At 45.1% G+C, this 18,262-nt stretch overlaps 1 protein-coding gene across 8 annotated transcripts in view; it reads left to right on the top strand.

Moving 5' to 3' along the window:
* Nucleotides 1–13,419, top strand: part of VPS8 (vacuolar protein sorting 8 homolog (S. cerevisiae)) — a 246,001-nt gene extending 232,582 nt beyond the window's left edge. For 7 of the 8 annotated variants that reach the window (XM_005858444.2, XM_014530618.1, XM_014530628.1 and 4 more), the window contains 2 exons: nucleotides 4,309–4,389; nucleotides 12,284–13,419. In XM_005858444.2, the coding sequence (XP_005858506.1) occupies nucleotides 4,309–4,389; nucleotides 12,284–12,433 (231 nt within the window). In that variant the 3' untranslated portion in view covers nucleotides 12,434–13,419. Of the gene's footprint in view, nucleotides 1–4,219; nucleotides 4,241–4,308; nucleotides 4,390–12,283 lie in introns of those variants that run through there. The other variant, XM_014530637.1, reaches the window with a different exon arrangement.
* Nucleotides 13,420–18,262: the final 4,843 nt, after the last annotated feature.

The raw sequence follows: 18,262 nt of genomic DNA, 5'->3' as shown, positions 1-18,262 counted from the left end.
CCAGACAGTCCCGCTTCTCCCGTTTGAGTCTGGGTCCCTAGAGACTCGCCCGGATCTGGAGCTCAGAGTCTGAAACTCCCTCCCGATTGAAAACAACAACCGCGCCCTCCGCCGCCGGCCCGCTCCACATGCACTCCGCACCTTAGTATTTCACTTCCGCACTGCGCCTCCTCTGAGTCTCGGTATGGATTTCTCTTTCCTTCTAGTTGTAGGATTTCCACTCAGCCCGCCTTCTTGTGGTTCTGGGTGATGTCCGTTCCGTCTTTTAGTTGTATTTTTGAAGTGGTTGTTCGAGGCAGCAAACTCCGGCGTTAACCTATGCCGCCATCTTGGTTTCCGCCAATGATATGATTTTTATCCTTCATTTTGTTTATGTGGTGTATCACATTGTTTTGCAGATACTGAACAGGCCTGTGTCCCAGGAATAAATCCCACTTAATCAGGCTGAATAATCTTTTTAATATATTGCTGAATTCAGTTTGCTAATATTATGTTGAGGATTTTTGCATCCATGTTCATCAGGGATATTGGCCTATAATTTTCTTTCTTTGTAATATCTTTATCTGGTTTTGGTAATAGAGTAATGCTGGCCTCATAAAAAGAGTTTGAAAGCCTTCCCTCCTCTTCAGTTTTTTTTAATAGTTTGATATAGATAGGTGTTAATTCTTGAAAGTTCAGTAAATTTTGCTTGTGAAGCCATTTGGTCCAGGACTTTGGTTGGTTGGGAGTTTTTTGATAACCAATACAATTTTGTTAGCAGTTGTCTGTTTCTTCCTGGTTTAGTCTTGGAAGGTTGTATGTTTCTAGGAATTTATCCATTTCCTCCAAGTTGTCCAATTTGTTGGCATATAATTGTTCATAGTATTTTCTTATAATCCTTTGTATTTCTATGGTATTGGTTGTCATTTCTCCTCTACATTGTATTACATAAGTATTTTATTTGGGTCCTCTTTTCTTTCTGATGATTCTAGCTAAAGGTTTATCTATTTTGTTTGTCTGTTCAGTGAACCAACTCTTGGTTTCATTGATCTTTTTTATTATTTTTTTTAGATTCTGTTTTGTTTATTTCCACTTTGATTTTTATTATTTCCTTTCTTCTACTCACTTTGGGGTTTGTTCTTTTTCTAGTTCCTTTAGGTGTAAGATTAGATACTTTATTTGAAATTTTTCTTGTTCTTCAAGGTAGGCCTGTATTGCTCTGACTTTCCCTCTTAGAACTGCTTTGGCCATGTCTCATAAATTTTGGGTAATTGTGTTTTCGTTTTCTTTTGTCTTAATGTACATTTTGATTTCTTCCTTGATCTCATTGATAACCCATTCATTGTTTAGTAGCATGTTATTTAACCTCCACATGTTTGTGTGTTTTTAAGTTCTCTTCTTGTAATTGGTTTCTAGTTCATACCATTGTGTTCAGAAAAGTTGCTTCTTAAACTTACTGATACTTATTTTGTGGTCTAATATTTGATATCCTGGAAAATATTCCATGTGCACTTGAAAAGAATGTATTTTCTGCTACTTTGGGGTGAGATGTTCTAAAATTATCAATTAAGTCTATCTGGTCTAATGTATCATTTAAGGCCACTGTTTCCTTTTTTTAAATGTTTTTATTATTGATTTTAGAGAGAGAGATAGAAATACTGATGAGCTGCCTCCTGCAAGCCCCTACTGGGGACCAAGCCCACAACCCAGGCATGTGCTCTGAGCAGGAATCGAACCAGTGACCTCCTGGTGCATGGGTCAATGCTCAACCATTGAGCCACACTGGCTGGGCATACACTGTTTCCTTTTTGATTTTCTGTCTGAATGATCTACTCATTGATCTTTACAGAGTGTTTACCCTACTATTATTATATTATTGTTGATCTCTCTATGTCCATTGATATATATCTAGGTGCTCCTACATTGTGTACATAGATGTTTACAAGAGTTATATCCTCTTGTTAGATTGATCCCTTTATCATTATGAAATGCCCTTCTTTGTGAGAACTTTTGTTTTATAGTCTACATTGTATTATATAAGTATAGCTACCCAGCTTTTTAAAAATTTCCATTTGCATGAAATACGTTTTTTGTCCCTTTACTTTCAGTCTGTATGTCTTTCAGTCTGAAGGGGATCTCTTATAGGCAGCATATGTATGGGATATATATATATTTCAGAGAGGGAAGGCAAGGGAGAGAGAGATAGAAACATCAGTAATGAGAGAGAATCATTGATAGGCTGCCTCCTGCACACCCCCTCTTGGGGATCGAGCCCGCAACCTGGGCATGTGCCCTTGACCAGAATCGAACCCAGGACCCTCAGTCCACTGGCCAATGCTCTATCCACTGAGCCAAACTGCCTAGGGCAAGGGTCTTGTTTTTTTATCCATTCAGCCACCCTATGTCTTTTGATATAATCATTTAATTCATTTACATTTAAAATAATTATTGATAGTTATTGCCAAGTAGGTGTTTTCTGATTGTTTTTATAGTTCTTTTCTGTTCCTTATTCTCTGCTCTCTTCTCGTGTATGTTGACTCTTTATATGCTTATGTTGGATTCTTTTCTCTTTATTTCTTGTTTACCTCTTGGTGATTTTTGGTTTGTGATTACCATGTGCTTCATATGTACCACATTATATTTATACAGTATGTTTTAAGTTAATGGTCACTTAAGTTTGAACACATTTTAAAATCCCTACAATTTTTACTCCACGTTTTTGTCATTCTCATACTTATTTTGTGGGTAACTCTTAATTTATTGTTGTAATTACACATTATCTTCTTACTTTTGCTCTTTAACCTTTGTGGTAGCTTTATAGTAGGTTGATTCACTGCTTTTACTGTTTGCCTTTGTCAGTGAGAATTTTTTTTGTTCTTACATTTCCTCATATTTTTTATCTTTTCTTCTTAAAGAAATCCCTTTAACATTTCTTGTAATATTAGTTTAGTGGTGATGAACTCCTTTAGCTTTTTCTTAGCTGGTTCATAACTTCTTATATGTACATCTTTTTCTGAAGGTCAGTCCTTCTTGGGGGAATAATATGGACATGATAGTACTTTCTCATAGAGTGTTGCTCATGTCAACACCAAGACCCTTTCTCATTGAAACCCTTCCCTTCAGATACATTAGGTCTTTATTTAGTAACTAGAGGCCCAGTGCACGAATTTGTGCATAGTTGCAATCCGGCCGGCCTGCCCCAATGGGGGACCATTGGGCCGGGCCAGTGGGGGCGGAGGGGCGGCGGGTGGTTGGCTAGCCGGCCCTGCCCCCAGTCGGTGTTTTGGGGGCCGATTTGGCTTGGATCAGGCTAGTTGGCTGCCGCAGTGCTCTTCATAGCCACCAGTCATTCTGGTTGTTCTGGTCGTTCCACTGTTCTGGTTGCTGGGCTTTTATATATATACTTTTTACTCATACCAAAAGCATTCATAGTAAAGAAAAACATCTTTTTACTAGACTTATACATAAACATAAAAACACTTCTGAAATCAACATTTAACTAAAGGTATCTCTAAATGTAGTAATAAAAGTTAGCATATACTGAGCCCTTGTGGGGTGCCAGGTAAGTTAAAGGCACTTTAAATTTGTAATCTCATGTAATTTGTTTTTCGGTGACCTCATAAAGAAAGTGTTATCCTCTCTCATTTATAAGTGAGCGAGTTGAGGCTTATAGAAATGACTTGCCTAAGGTCATACAGTAAGTTAGTGTCAGAACTAGTATTCCAATTTACTTCTGACTCAACAAAGCTTATGGCTGCCTTCCACAAGATCCCATTTCTTCCCTCTAGGTCTGAGTTGGATCAGAACCACCAGTAGTAGAATCACAATACTGCTATAGAAATGTTAGAGTTCACCTCTTCCAAAAAGTAGTAGACCAACCTTGCAACCCCATAGGTGGCTACCAGCTTTATAATGAGACAGGGAAATGACGTGATTTTTCCTGTATAATGCATCCCCCACTACCACCACAAAGAAGGGCCATCTTTGCTGACTATACTTACTAGTAGTGATGAACATGGGAAGGCAAGGTTGGATGGAGCTACATTTCTCTGCATAGTAAAGGCAAAGAGCAATCACGAAGCCCTAAAGGAAGCTGATCGGTACGGGAAATTAGAGACCACACTGGGGAAAGGTTTCATAGAGAGGTCAGCCTGGGCGCTGGCACCAGGGACTTTAGCAGGACCTGCCCATTAATGTTCACTAAATTCTCTCTCACTAATAGCATGTGTTTTCTTCAAAGGAATGAAGGAAGCACCACGTCCTATTTCACTGTTGAACAAGTTCAGAGGCTGCCCATGGATGTTACCAACCTTATCTTTTATTTCTCAGGCAACCTCAGAACCTGTTCTGGATCCACAGCAAATCCAAGCATTTGATCGGCTTTGTCGTCTCTACCGAGGAAGTTCCAGGGTAATGTTTGTGTGGTTGTTCAAATTTCTATTTCCTTATTTATAATTACTATTTTGGAAATGCTGAGTCCTCAAGTCCTCGCTCCAGCCTCCTCCTTAGTCTGAAAAGTGCCCTATTATGGCCACGCGGAGCCATGAGAATTTGGCAAGGGATGCAAAGGAAGTGGAAAGGTATCTGTACCTTACTTACCATGGGCTGTGAGGACATGGAAGGGCATCTGTGTTTCCTAATCCTTCATCTGGGAGGCCTTTCTTTATATTGATGACTGTCAAATCTGCCCAAAGCCTCAGGCCCTGGTGGACATCAGCATTGGTTGCATTTGCTATGTTATAGTGGCTTAACCAAGATAGAAGTGTAAGTGCAGGCAGCTTGGGCACCTTCCATAAACCTCTCTCTGGATTTCTTCTATCTTGTGGCTCCACCATCCTTAACATCTGGCTTATGATGGTTGCTCCAGCTCCACCAATTACATCTGCATCCTGGCCAGCAAGATGGAGGAAAAGGAGGAAGAACAAAAGCCCTTTGTTTAACCGCAGTTCCTATAAGTTGTATAAACCACTTACCCCCCATTGTCAGAACTTAGACACATGATCACACACCTAACTGCACTGCAGAGTGGAGAAATGGTCTTTATTACAAAAGGCCATGGGCTAAAACTCCTGGTATCCAATAACCATAGAAAGAAGGGTACAGATTTGGAGTTCTGCTAGTAGTTATGCCATAACACCCGTCTGGGTGTTGCAGAAGCACTTCAGAAGTGTACTCATTAAATTCCCCAGCCTGTTCTTCCTTGCCTGGTGCTCCTCTCTGGGTGGTGCCTTCTCTCATCCAGCCCGAGAGCAGGGCAGTACCCTTGGCTTATCTCTCCCATTCCAGCCACTCACTAGGGAGATCCTGTAGACATCTTCTCTACATCCCCTTTCCCTCCCAACTGCCACTCACAGAAGCCACTGCAGACCTTCTGTCCCTTCTCCATGCTGCTGCCTGGGTAATCTTTCCAAACCCAAATGTCATGTTACCCCCCTTGCTTAATGCACTTTCCTGGATCTCCATCACCTGAAGGTGGAGCCCAAACTCTATCACCTCCTCCAGTTCCGAAGTCACACCTGATTCCAGCTGGGCCGATTTGTCCTGAGCTTGTACAGACTGCTCATGAGCTCTGTTGGACTCCCTTCTCCCACTCCCCATTCTTAGGCAAACACCTGCTAGGTTGCATGGAAGCCCAGAGGAAAAATGATGTTCCATTTTTGAGAGGTGGTGTGGGCAGAGGTTTTTGTTCCAGGAGACTTCAGGGGTTATTTAACTGGCATTACCTCTCCCTTCCCAGCCTCATCCAAGCTCTGCCCCAGGAGTTGGGTTTCTGGCCTTCTAAGGAAGTTCTGCTGCTTCAAACTGGACACATTGATTTCCAGATCACTAAATTACAACAGAACACAAAATATCTCTTTCCTGTGAAATAGAAGTAGTTAACTTTCTACCCCACAGTGTCTGACTGTGAAAGAACTTGGAGTTTATGTAGCATCTGTTGCCTGCTCTGTTCTTAGCACTGTCGAAAGTTCTTGTGAAGAACTTCACAGACTGATGGGCAGCTGAGGGGCTTACAGAAGACAGGAAGTCACAAGGTGGAGCTCGAGCAGAACAAGGGACGTCTCTCTGTAACCTTTGTGGTGGCAGTGAAGTTCCTGGCAGGACTGCTTAAGCAAGCATACCCCCTGCTTTCATTGGCCATCTAAGTAACTTGCAGTCAGAGCCAGTGTTATGAATTGTGAATTGGATCATATGCATGTTCTGAGCCAGAAGCTGGATTATTTTAGATAAATTGGCACTTTAAATTTAGGAGCCTTAGATGTCTCCCCAATTACCACAACCACTGGTAGTGAGTTATTAATAAAAGTGTTTGCCTGAGTGGAGAGAACCCCTTACCAGAGGTCCGGAAACAGCTAGAACAGAGTTTCTGGCAGGTTATGTGAATAGGAAACAGCTGACAGACATTATCTCCAGGGGAGGCAGACCATGGGCAGCTCAGCTGCTGCATGGACCTGAGTTTGAATCCCACACTACCACTCACTGCTGCGTAACTCAGGGCAAGTTACTTAACTTCTCAGGGCCCTGGGTTTTTTACACCCAGAGGGTTGTAGAGGATAAGAAATAACAGGCACGTGAGGCAGGTCCAAGATAGCAGCATAATGGATGCTGAGCTCACCCCCTCCCAAGAACACATTGAAAGTACACCTATATTTAGAGCAGTTCCTCCTGGGAGAACACTGGGAACCAACTGAATAGCTTCTGTGCAATAAGCAAAAAAAAAGAGGGGGGCGGGGGGAACCTCATAGAAAAGGTCGGGAAGCTCTCCAGGAGCTGAGGAACAACCCAGGACCGGAGGAACCAGTGAGGCCAATGTTTGGTTCCCGTGAACCTGGATAGCGGGCAGGAGCTCATCCAGGTTCTGTGGCCGACCTGCAGGGCACTCTGGCGAGTTCCCAGCCACCCCTCCTGGAGCTGGATCCAGCAGGAACCATACACACAAGGGGTCCTTCCACCTGGAGGTTGACCAAGCAGGTACAGCAGTGTGCTGCTCCATGCACCCACTTGGCTGTGCACACAAGGGGCTCCTCACATGAAGAGAATGCAGAGCTAACAAAACATTGTGGTACCTGCCTCTAGGGCTCCCCTGTTTAGAGAAAGTGCACAGATAATGGGTCACTGCTGCATGCACACGTGGGGCCACCCCACCAAAGAAAATTGGAACCAGCAAAACTTTGTGTTACCACACACAGGGCTGCCGCATATGGAGTGAGTTGGGTGTGCATGCACAGCCCTGCTGTGAACATAGACAGTAAAAGCAACAGGGCACGGTAAGCACATCTCACAGCCCTGTCTAAATCAGGCAGCCACACCCAGATTAGAAGGGCAAGGAAGTATGCACACACCAGTTGCCCCACCTCAAACCCACTCCTTCAGGCCAGGTGACACATAGTGTCTGGCACATGCCCACCCTGATTACAACCAGCTGCCAAAACCGTTCAACACAGTCACCAGACCACTCTTTCAAGACTGGGAGGGACAGTTACTCATTGCAACTCACAGGAACAAACACAAAAGTCAAAGAAGAATATGTCCAAATGAAGGAACAAGAAGAAACGCCAGAGAAAAACCCTAAAGCAATGGAAATAAGTAATTTGCCTGATAAAGAATTTAAAGAATCTGTCATAGGATGCTCAACAACCTTGAGAGTACAATAGAGGAATTCAAAGAGTACTTCAACAAAAAGATAGAAAATGTAATTTAAAAAAATCAGAAATGAAGTATAAAATAACTGAAATAAAGACTACATCAGAAGGAATCAACAGCAAATTAGTTAATGCAGAACAGTTTAGTGACCTGGAAGACAGAATAATAGAAATCACCCAATCAGAACAGCAAAGTGAAAAAAAATTTTTAAATGAGGATAGTATTCGAGATCTCTGAGATAACATCAAGCAACCTAACATTTGCATTATAGAGATTCCAGAAGGAGAAGAAAGAGAAAAGGGTAGAAAGAATATTTGAATAATGTCGGAAAGCTCTCCTAATCTGGGGAAGGAAACAGACATCCAAACATAGGGTTCCAAACAAGATGAACCAAAGAGACCCACACCCAGGCATATTGGATTGAAATGGCAAAAGTTAAGGATAAAGACAATCTTAAAGGCAGCAAGAATGAAACATCAAGTAAGTGAAACCCCATAAGGCTATCAGCTAATTTCTCAGAAGCAACTTTAGAGGCCAGACAGGAGTGGTAGGACATATTTAAAGTGCTCAAAGGAAGGAATCTACAACCTAGAATACTACATCCAGCAGGGTTAGCGTTTAGAATTGGAGTGAGTTTTCCAGCCATGCAAAAACTAAAGGAGTTCACCACTACTAAACTAGCCTTACAAGAAATGTTAAAGGGTCTTCTTTATGCAGAAAAGAAAAGGTTGTAACCAAAAATAAGAAAATACAGGGGGGAAATATCGGAAAGGCAAAAATACAATAATCACAGTGAATCAACCACTTTAAAAAGCTAATATGAAGTTTAAAAGACAATAGTAGAAAAATTAATAACTACAATAAAGAATCGGGATACACAAAACAAAAAGATATAAGACATGATGTCAAAAACAAAGGTGGAGGGAGGAGAAATAATGTACTGCTTTTAGAATGCAATTGAACTCAAATGCCTGTCAGCTTGAAATAGAGACTGCTAAAGATATAGATACATATGTACCTCATGGTAACCATAAACCAAAAATGAAGAGAAAAGAACAGTGAAGAACAACAAAAACCACTAAAAATAAATTAACAAATTGGCAGTGAGCACATACCTATCAATAATTACTGTAAATGTAAATGGAGTAAATGCTCCAAACAAAAGACAGAAGTAGCTGAATGGATTTAAGGGGGAGGAAAATGATCTATGTACTAGTATATGCTGCAAACAAAAGACTCACTTTAGATTGAAAGAAAGTGAAGGGATGAAAAAAGATATTCCATGCAAATAGAAACAAACAAAATCTGGGGTAGCAATACTGGCATCAGACCAAATACACTTCGAGACAAAGGAGGACATTACATAATTTTAAAGGGGTTCAATATAAGATGGGGATATAACAATTGTAAATATCTATGTACCCAACTTAGGAATACCCACATATATAAAGCAATTCTTAATAGACATAAAGGCAGAAGTTAACTACTACCCAGACAAAATTAAAAGGAAATAATGGCCTTAATGCCACATTGGACCAGTGCAACCTGATAGACATTTATAGAGCACTTTATCCAAATACAATAGGTTACACTATTTTTTCAAGTGCACATGGAACATTTTCCAGGATAGATCACATACTAGGCCACAAAACAAGCCTCAATAAATTCAAGAAGATTGAAATTATATCAAGCATATTTTCTGGCCACAATGGCATGAAATTAGAAATCAACTTCAGGGAAAACACACACACACACACACAAATACATGGAGATTAAACAACATGCTTCTAAACAACCAATGGATCGAAGAGGAAATCAAAAACTACCTTAAGACAAATGAAAACGTAACCTTATAGCAAAAGCAGTTATAAGAGGAAAGTTTATAGCCATGCAGACCTATCTCAACATGAAGGAAAAATCCCAAATAAACAATCTAAATCTACACCTAAGGAAACTAGAAAAAAGGGGAACAAACAAAACCCAAAGTAAGGCCCTAACCGGTTTGGCTCAGTGGATAGAGCGTCGGCCTGCGGACTCAAGGGTCCCAGGTTTGATTCCAGTCAAGGGCATGTACCTTGGTTGCGGGCACATACCCAGTAGGGAGTGTGCAGGAGGCAGCTGATCAATGTTTCTCTCTCATCGATGTTTCTAACTCTCTATCCCTCTTCCTTCCTCTCTGTAAAAAATAAAAAAAAATATATTAAAAAAAAAACAACCAAAGTAAGTTGAAGGAAGGAAATAATAAAGATCAGAGTTGAAATAAATGAAATAGAAAATAGAAGAACAATAGAAAAGATTAATGAAATTAAGAGCTGATTCTTTGAAAGAATAAAATTGGCAAGCCTCTAACAAGACTCATCAAGCTAAAAAGAGAATACAGCATATCAGAAATGAAAGAGAAGTTAGAACTGACACCATGAAATACAAAGTCACTAAAGAATACTATGAACAATTATATGTCAACAAACCGGACAATCTAGAAGAAATGAATAAATTTCTAGAAACACAACCTTCCAGAGTAAACCAGGAAGACACAGAATCTGAACAGACCAGTGCTAGCAATGAATTTGAAGTAGTAATAAAAACTCCCAACAAACAAAAGCACAGGACCAGATGGCTCCACAGTGAAATCTACCAGACATTTAAAGAAGACTTCAAACTGTCCTCCTCAAATAAACAGGACATGAAAAGACATTTCTCCAAAGAAAACATACAGATGGCCAACAGACTTATGAAAAGATGCTCAACATCACGAATCATCAGGGAAATGCAAAACAAAACAATGAGATACTACCTCCTACCTATCAGAATGGCTTTCATCAAAAAGTCAACTGTTGTGTTGTAAGGATGTGGAGGAAAGGAAACCCTTATGCACTGTTGGTGGAACTGCAAACTGGTGCAGTCGCTGTGGAAAACAGCAAAATAGAAGTACCATATGACCCAGCAAGTCCACTTCTGGGTATTGATCTGAAGAAAACAATACTAATTCAACAAATACATGCATCCTTGTGTTCATTAAAGCATTATTTATAATAGCCAGGATATGGAAGCAACCTAGGTGTCTATCAATACATGAACGGATAATGAAGAAGTGGTATATACAATAAATATACCCAATGGAATATTGGGCAATAAAAACATGAAGTCTTACTATTTGTGACAGCGTGAATGGACCCAGAGAGTATTAGGCTAAGTAAAATAGGTTTGACAGAGAAAGACAAATACCATATGATTTCACTTAGATGTGGAATCTAAAAAAAAAAACCATAGCAAACAAAACAAAAAACAGACTCATAGAAACAAAGAAGGGATGGTTGCCAGAGGGGAGCAGGCGGGGGAGGGGTGATAAAGGTGAAGGGGAATATAGTCAATGACACTGTAATAAGTTTGCACTATAATTAGTGGAATGATCACATTGTAAGGTATAAAAATGTCAAATCACTATACTATACACCTGAGACTAATATAATTAATATTGTATACCAACTGTACTTAAATTTAAAAACAGTTTTTTAGAAATAATGCACATATCAAGGACCTCGAATAGTGCCTGGCACCTAGAGGGCACTCACGTTACCTGGGGCTGTCAGAAGTCCCTACAGCAGCGGTTCTCAACCTGTGGGTCGCGATCCCTTTGGCGGTCGAACAACCCTTTCACAGGGGTCGCCTAAGACCATCCTGCATATCAGATATTTACATTACAACTCATAACAGTAGCAACATTACAGTTATGAAGTAGCAACAAAAATAATTTTATGGTTGGGTCACAACATGAGGAACTGTATTTAAAGGGCCAGAAGGTTGAGAACCACTGCCCTACAGACTTCGGCTTGGGTCACCCTGTGGTGGCTCACTCCTCACAGCTGCCCTCTCCAGGGGCAGGACCTTGGGAGTGGAATTCATATGTCCTCTGACCAGCCAGGGCATCTCGACGGCCAGGCCATGAGGCTCCTTACTCTTACAGAGGCCTCTTTGAGGCAAAAGGGATGACCCCTCTGAGTAGCACGGCCTGGTTTCCCAATGGGCTGGCATTAACCTTTCCTCCTGCCACTCTGTCCTTGGCAGGTCTTCCAGAACTGAGCCACTAACTGCTTTGTACTGGTGTCACTGCGGACACAGGGGAGCTGGGAGCAGGCAGGGCTCTTAGAGGAGCCGGTAGTCTCTGAGTCTGCCCTGGAGACTTCTCACAGGGGAGTGGGACGTGGCAGCTGGGCACCCATTGAAGCTGTCCAGGTTACAGAAGAGAGCAGTCAGAGCCAGATCTTCATGCAGGGCCATTCCCCCGAGAACTGACCAGGACGGAGCGCAGGGAGATGAGCAGAGAGAAGAACCTCAGGGTCAGGACCAACTGGAGGACTCGGACTCGGCGCTGATGGTTAGAATCCATCAGCTTTCCATTATCAGAGAGCAGCACAGTCTGATGTGTCTACGGGATGGACCCAGTCCACTCAGTAAAGGAGGGAATTTAGGTCCTAAAGATCACGTGAACTAGTGCACAGTCACATTACTTGTTTGTAGACGCAGAACTGGGATCCAAACCAGTATATTCTTCCTGCAGTGCAGCCCCGCCCCTCACGTACTCAGGATCCCCCACCCACATGCAACCGCCCCACACATTCTCCGCCCCCACCGCCTTGGTTGATGTGTGTCCGCTCCTTTGCAGCTGGCGCTCCTTACAGAGCTCTCCCAGAGCCGCGGCAGCGAGAGCTACAGGCCATTCAGTGGTTCCCAGAGTGGCCCTGCTTCCCACAGCATCTTCCAGAACGAGAACTTCCAGCTGCAGCTCATTCCCCCGCCTGTGACTGAGGACTGACGCCTCTCTGGGGCCTGGCCCTGAAGACCAGAGGTGACCCCGAGGCAACTGGGGGACCCCCTTGACTGGCTTGACCCCCGCTGCCACCCACACTCCCAAGCAGTGGGTCCGAGGTGGAGGCTTTCTCATGCCCACCAGCCCAGGGAGACTCCCTCCTGTCTCTTCCATGATGTTGCTGCAGCATCAGTTCACCAGACTGGTTGATTGTGTTTTGCCTGGAATGTCACATACCTCCATCCAGCTTTTTGAGAAAATGGGCTTGACCTGTTGGGACATTTTCCTGTCTCCCCAGAAGCCCGGAGAATAGGTGGAGCTCACGCAGAAGGCACTCGGGAGGCTGTGGTCCTCGTCTCCTCCAGCCAGCGGGGAACCTGGAGGGACTTCGGCTCCTGCTGCTGTTGGGAGGAGGGGACAGTGTGGGCCAGGCTGCAGCATAGCTGAGACTTGCACTGGAGGGAGCCAAGGACCTGCGGGCCAGGCATCTCCCTTTTGATGTGTTTATGTTAAAACCCATTTGAGTGTAAGATTTTCCCTTTCTAACAATAAATGCTCTGTGTTTAAGCTCTGCAGGCCTGCTGGCTGGCTGTCTAGCTCTCTAGCTCTCAGCCTGTCAAGCCATAAAGGACATTTAGTACCACAATTCGTGTATTAAAGTCAAGGACCTTGATTGTGACACACCACCTTTATTCAAATAAGCGGCTGCCTCACGACTCATTCAGAGCAGCCAAGTGCTCCGGGGATGGGGGCTGGCTGCCAGAGCAGCATTTGTACCTTTCTTGGCCCTGGGACTTTGCAGCCACTGAACCAACAATGGCAGGAGGTCACGCAGATTAGGTGCTCCCTCTTCGGCAGTCGGCTCAGGGAGGTGCCCCTGAAATACCAGCTTGGCTTTTATTATACAGGCATACCTCATTTTACTGCACTTCCCTGTATTGCACTTCACAGGTTTTGTATTTTTTACAAATTAAAGGCAAAACCCTCCCGACTAAGAGATTACGACCTGCTCAATTGTAATACTCTATGTCAGTGCTCTGGAACCAAGCCCGCGATCCCTCCAAGGTGTCCCTCCTCCCCAAACCTGGCTGTGCCTGTTGCTGCTGCCTCTGGACGGAGGTGTGCGAGGCCACCCTGGAGGAAGGGGCTGAGCATTAAGTGACCACCAACTGGACGCTGGTTGCAGCTACACCAGATAGTCTCAACCCCATTTTACAGATGAGAAAGCTGAGGCTCAGACATAAGAAGTTAACCAAGGTGACACACTCAAGAAACGGCAGAGCAGGGGTCTGAACTCAAAACTGGTTCCGGAGCCAAGATGTTACCTCCCTAGATTACAGACAGAAGGTTTCTTGATGAGCTTAAAGTTAAGGCCAAAGGAGTTTGATACTCTCAAAGCAAACTTGGTGGTTTTTTCTTTATTCTACAGTCTAAAGAGCCAAAGCAGTTTACTAGCAGAGCATCAGAGCCTCTGCTCAAATCAGGGCCAGTCAACATCAACCAGTTACTCCTCCAGCCCGTCTCCTTCCTCACGTCCCAAGAGTTCTTGCACTTGCCATTCAGTCACAGCACCACGGAGTACATCACAGCAGCTCTGCATGCAGGTCATGTCATGCCCGCCCAGGAAGACACTCAGCTGGATTTGAAGAGTTTTCCTGTCTCACCCAAGGGTAGGTGAGAAACCGACGCTAAGTGCTGGGCCCTGGCGATGCGCAGGCCTGAGCTGAGCCCCAATCCCTGCCATCGGCAGCCCTGCCCGACCCCTCGCGCACTAAGCACGCATTCTAGTCTGCAGTCAGTGGCGTCGGGTCCCGCTTCCAAGCAGTTCCTTAGGGGCAAAGACTGATCTGGAAATATTTCTAGACTCAGCAACAGCAGCGGTTCTGCTGACAGCGCATGGAGCTTAGTGAGGGAGCAGGCGCTCTGGGCCTGCGCCAGCCCCACTACTGAGCTCCAGCTGCTTTTCCAGGCCTTGTGCTGGCCCCTTGGCTGTGGCTCATGGTAAAAGGAAGGATCTGGGGGAGGGAGGTTCCAGAGGCCTTCAGTTACCATTTTGAAAGGACAGGTACCTGGTCTGAATGTCCCTCTCATGCTGGAGGAGGGAGGGGTGGGGAGGATCCTCTGAAAGGAAATCGGGCCCTGACAGGAGAGGGGAGTGGATGCTGGTGGCCAAACAGCAGTGTCATCACAGCTTTGTCACCTGGTAAAGTTAGTACCTGAATGGACAACCTGAGAACATGGCTACTCCCAGCTCCAGCCGAATGCCCCCGCCCCCCGCTCCACACACACACTCAGCACTTGCCCTCCCTCCAGCCACCAGGAGCAGAGTGGCACCCAGTTCTGCACCAGAGGCAGAATGGACTGGGGAAGGAGCCCGGGTTCCAGGAACAGCCCCACCACTGGCCACGTGTGAGCTGAGAAGGGCTGTTTGCTCTTCTGAAAAATAAGGGTAGTAAAAGCGATCTCCTCCGTCTAAGTCAGTGGTTCTCAACCTTCCTAATGCCGCGACCCTTTAATACAGTTCCTCATGTTGTGGTGACCCCCAACCATAAAATTATTTTCGTTGCTATTTCATAACTGTAATTTTGCTACTGTTATGAATCGTAATGTAAGTATCTGATATGCAGGATGTATTTTCATTGTTACAAACTGAACATAATTAAAGCATAGTGATTAATCACAAAACCAATATGTAATTAGATATGTGTTTTCCGATGGTCTTAGGTGACCCCTGTGAAAGGGTCGTTCGACCCCCAAAGGGGTCGCGACCCACAGGTTGAGAACCGCTGGTCTAAGTAAAGTCCAAGTGACATGTGGGAAGATGCTTTACAAAGTAACGAACAACATCCAGAGCCTCCGGGGAAGGGGGAGGGAGGCGTCTGTGGAAGAGGAAAGCCGACAGGGGCCCCATCAATGATGAATGCTTAGTGAATAAATAATTCAGAGGTTGGAGATGCTCTTAGGAGCCACATGCTACTCGGCTCTGCCCTGTGAAAGTGTTTTCCAGCAGTGCCTCTCCAGAGCAGATGCCTGTGATGTGCCCAGGGAGGCAGGAAGGGCTCCTGGGGTGGTGTCCTCGGGCAGCCCGGGCCACCTTCAGGACGCCAGGGAGTCTGAGCCTGGCTGAGCTCCCAGAGGGCACCCCTCCCCCCTGGGGCGTCCTGGCCGTCCTTCTCCACCAGCCTCCTCCACACCCCAATGCTGTGAAGCCTTCCCCAGCTACCGACGGACAGTCTGACTCACCTTATTTCCATAGGTGGGTGTCTTCCTGTCTGTCTCCTACACTCCTAAGGTCAGGATTATGTTCTGTCCACTCCATGTCCTCCAAAGCACAGTGCTTAAAACAGAATAAGTATCACCACATTTTCTTTAAAATCTTTATCGTTTTAAAGTAAACTTGATGAACAGAAATGTTCACAAACCATATGTATACAGCTGGATCAATTCACGAAGTGAACTCACCTATATAACCAGCACCCAGATCAAACAAATAGAAATGACCAGCACCCAAATGGTCCCCATAAATTCTCGGTTCATCATGCCCCATCCCCCACCAAGTTAAACACCATCCTGACTTCTACTAGCAAAAACAGCTTTGCGGCGGCTGGTCTCCTTCTAAGGTGGATCTAGGTGTGCAAGGGAGCCTCAGGTGTGGGGAGGGGAGAGAGATGGGTGAAGGGAGAGGCCTGAGCGGACAGGACAGGGTTTACTGCACAGGCTCGAGTTGAGGGAATAACTGGGTTTGGAATCAGTAGCAGTTTGGGGCTCTGCTACTTATCTGCCATGTATGACTGACCTACCTGTCTTCACAGTTGAATTAGCTCTTGGTTGCTTCAGCCATAAGCTCACAAAAGTATCCCATTCTGTCTCCAGTGTCGCCGAGTATGGCAGACAAGTTTGGGCAAAGCTTGATAAGTCTCCATTCAGACGTGTGGTGCTTTGCTGACCCATGATGCTGTGCTCTGTCATCATCTTGCAGTGACACTCCAGATCTCCTTCCTGGGTTAAGTCACCCGGGGTTTTGCAGTGGGTGATAGGCTGCGTGTCACACAGGGCTAGACTGTCCCGCCTGGGCCCTAGCTCTGAGATCTCCCATCTCCAAACCCACAGCAGAGCTTCGGGCTAGAGTCTGAGAAACAGTGAGAAACAAACCCTCTCCTCTCTCCAACCCACGGGCCAGCCTTTGAGCCATGGCTGGACGTCTGGAATGGGGTCACTCCTCAGTAGAGGCCAGTCAGTTCAGGACACACTCCCAGGCCAGCCTTCCCTCTGGCCCAGCAGGCACACGGGTGGCTGAGATGCTGCCCACACTGGCGGGCTCTCCTTTTCCATCCCACACACTCCACCTGCACTCACCCCCGGAGGACTCATCATGGCCAACATAACTGACTGGGTTTGTTCCTGACTCTAAAAGTAATAATATCAATTCATTTTAGGAAACTAGGAAAAGTCAAAAAAGCAAACAGAAAAAAGAACTGTAAATGTCTAGGCATATTTACTTTGCCTTGCTCTTCATTTGTATTTCCGCCAAACTCCCGTGTCTGCCTGGTTCCTGAAGGATTCCATTGGGCCTCCAGCTGCCCCTCCTTGAACCCTCCCCCGCCCCCGCCCCGCTCCCCCCTGTCCCCAGGGCCTGTCTGCCCCACAGTTCTGTGTCAGCACAGAACGGGGTGGCACTCCAAGGGTTAAAGGCATTACCAGTTCCCAGTGATCGAACTGTAACGAGGATGAGAGGCTAAATTAAAGTTTATTGCAAAATCAAAGTGTGTGTAGTCAGCAATTGTAAGAGGCTACAATGAAATGCCTTCTAGAACTTGGCAATACAATTATGTGGAGTTAAATTAGTAGAATGCACACCCAGTCGATGAGGTTAGCTATGTGCAGAAGTCACTTTAAAAGACAAGTTATCTTTTGAGAGTGCAGAAAGAGCTAGCCCTGACTGCTAGTCAAGCTGGGATTCGACAGGGGAGAAATAGTGGCCTAATCCAAGCACTGAGATAACTGCAGAATGATGGTGTGTGAGGTGAGGGGGGAAGGTGGGGGAGGGGAGCTGTATGGAGCACAGAAAAGGGAGGGAGGAAGCCTGGCGAGCTGCCAGCCTGGGGCAAGGTGTTCGCTGGGTTAGGGATGGAATGGAACACCTGCTGCTCTCCTGGCTCATCAAGCTGCCACCTGACTCAGCCTCCTAGAACCTGGAGGGTGGGAAGGGTGTTACAAGAGTAGACCACACAGGCAAAGGGCCAAGACAGTGAGCTCTGGAGCCAAAGTGACTGGGTTCAAGTCCTGACTCCCACGACTCACAAGCGGTGCCACGTGGGGCAAAAATATTTACTTCCTGAATCCTTTTCCTAGTGTGTGAAATGGGGATGCCGACCTCTCCCTCGGGGGTTGCTGTGAGGGTTACTCATAAACAGCAGTAAGGTAGGTGTTGAGCTATAATTATTAATAATACTAACAATGATATTACTATTGCTAACTAAAGGATTTACTTAGCAACCCCAGTGAGGTTATGCAATAAAAGTCAACCCCAGCCTGGGGGTGCTGAATGTAAAAACGGAGCTCCTGGGTTTGCCAGCCTGAGGCTTGGACTGTGAGCCTTGGTGACCAAGAGGCTGCACCCCAAGGACCTGGGGTCGAACTGTGTACATGGCACGTGTGAACTGGATACACAGCTTGTAGCTTTGTGGGAAAGATATCCTGTTTGGGGGAGAATGTAAGTGTTATCTGCATAAACCGAATGTAGCCAGCAAGCAAGTTCTTACTGCAGAGGGTTCTCCGGCGACCAAGAGTGTGTGTTCTGGAGAACACTCGCCTGCACCTCACGAAGCCCCGGTA

This window comes from Myotis brandtii, unplaced genomic scaffold (genome assembly GCF_000412655.1).
Source record: "Myotis brandtii unplaced genomic scaffold, ASM41265v1 scaffold118, whole genome shotgun sequence".
Lineage (NCBI taxonomy): Eukaryota > Metazoa > Chordata > Mammalia > Chiroptera > Vespertilionidae > Myotis > Myotis brandtii.
The sequence above is the reverse complement of the archived record's forward strand: the minus strand, read 5'-3'. Positions and strand labels throughout refer to the sequence as shown.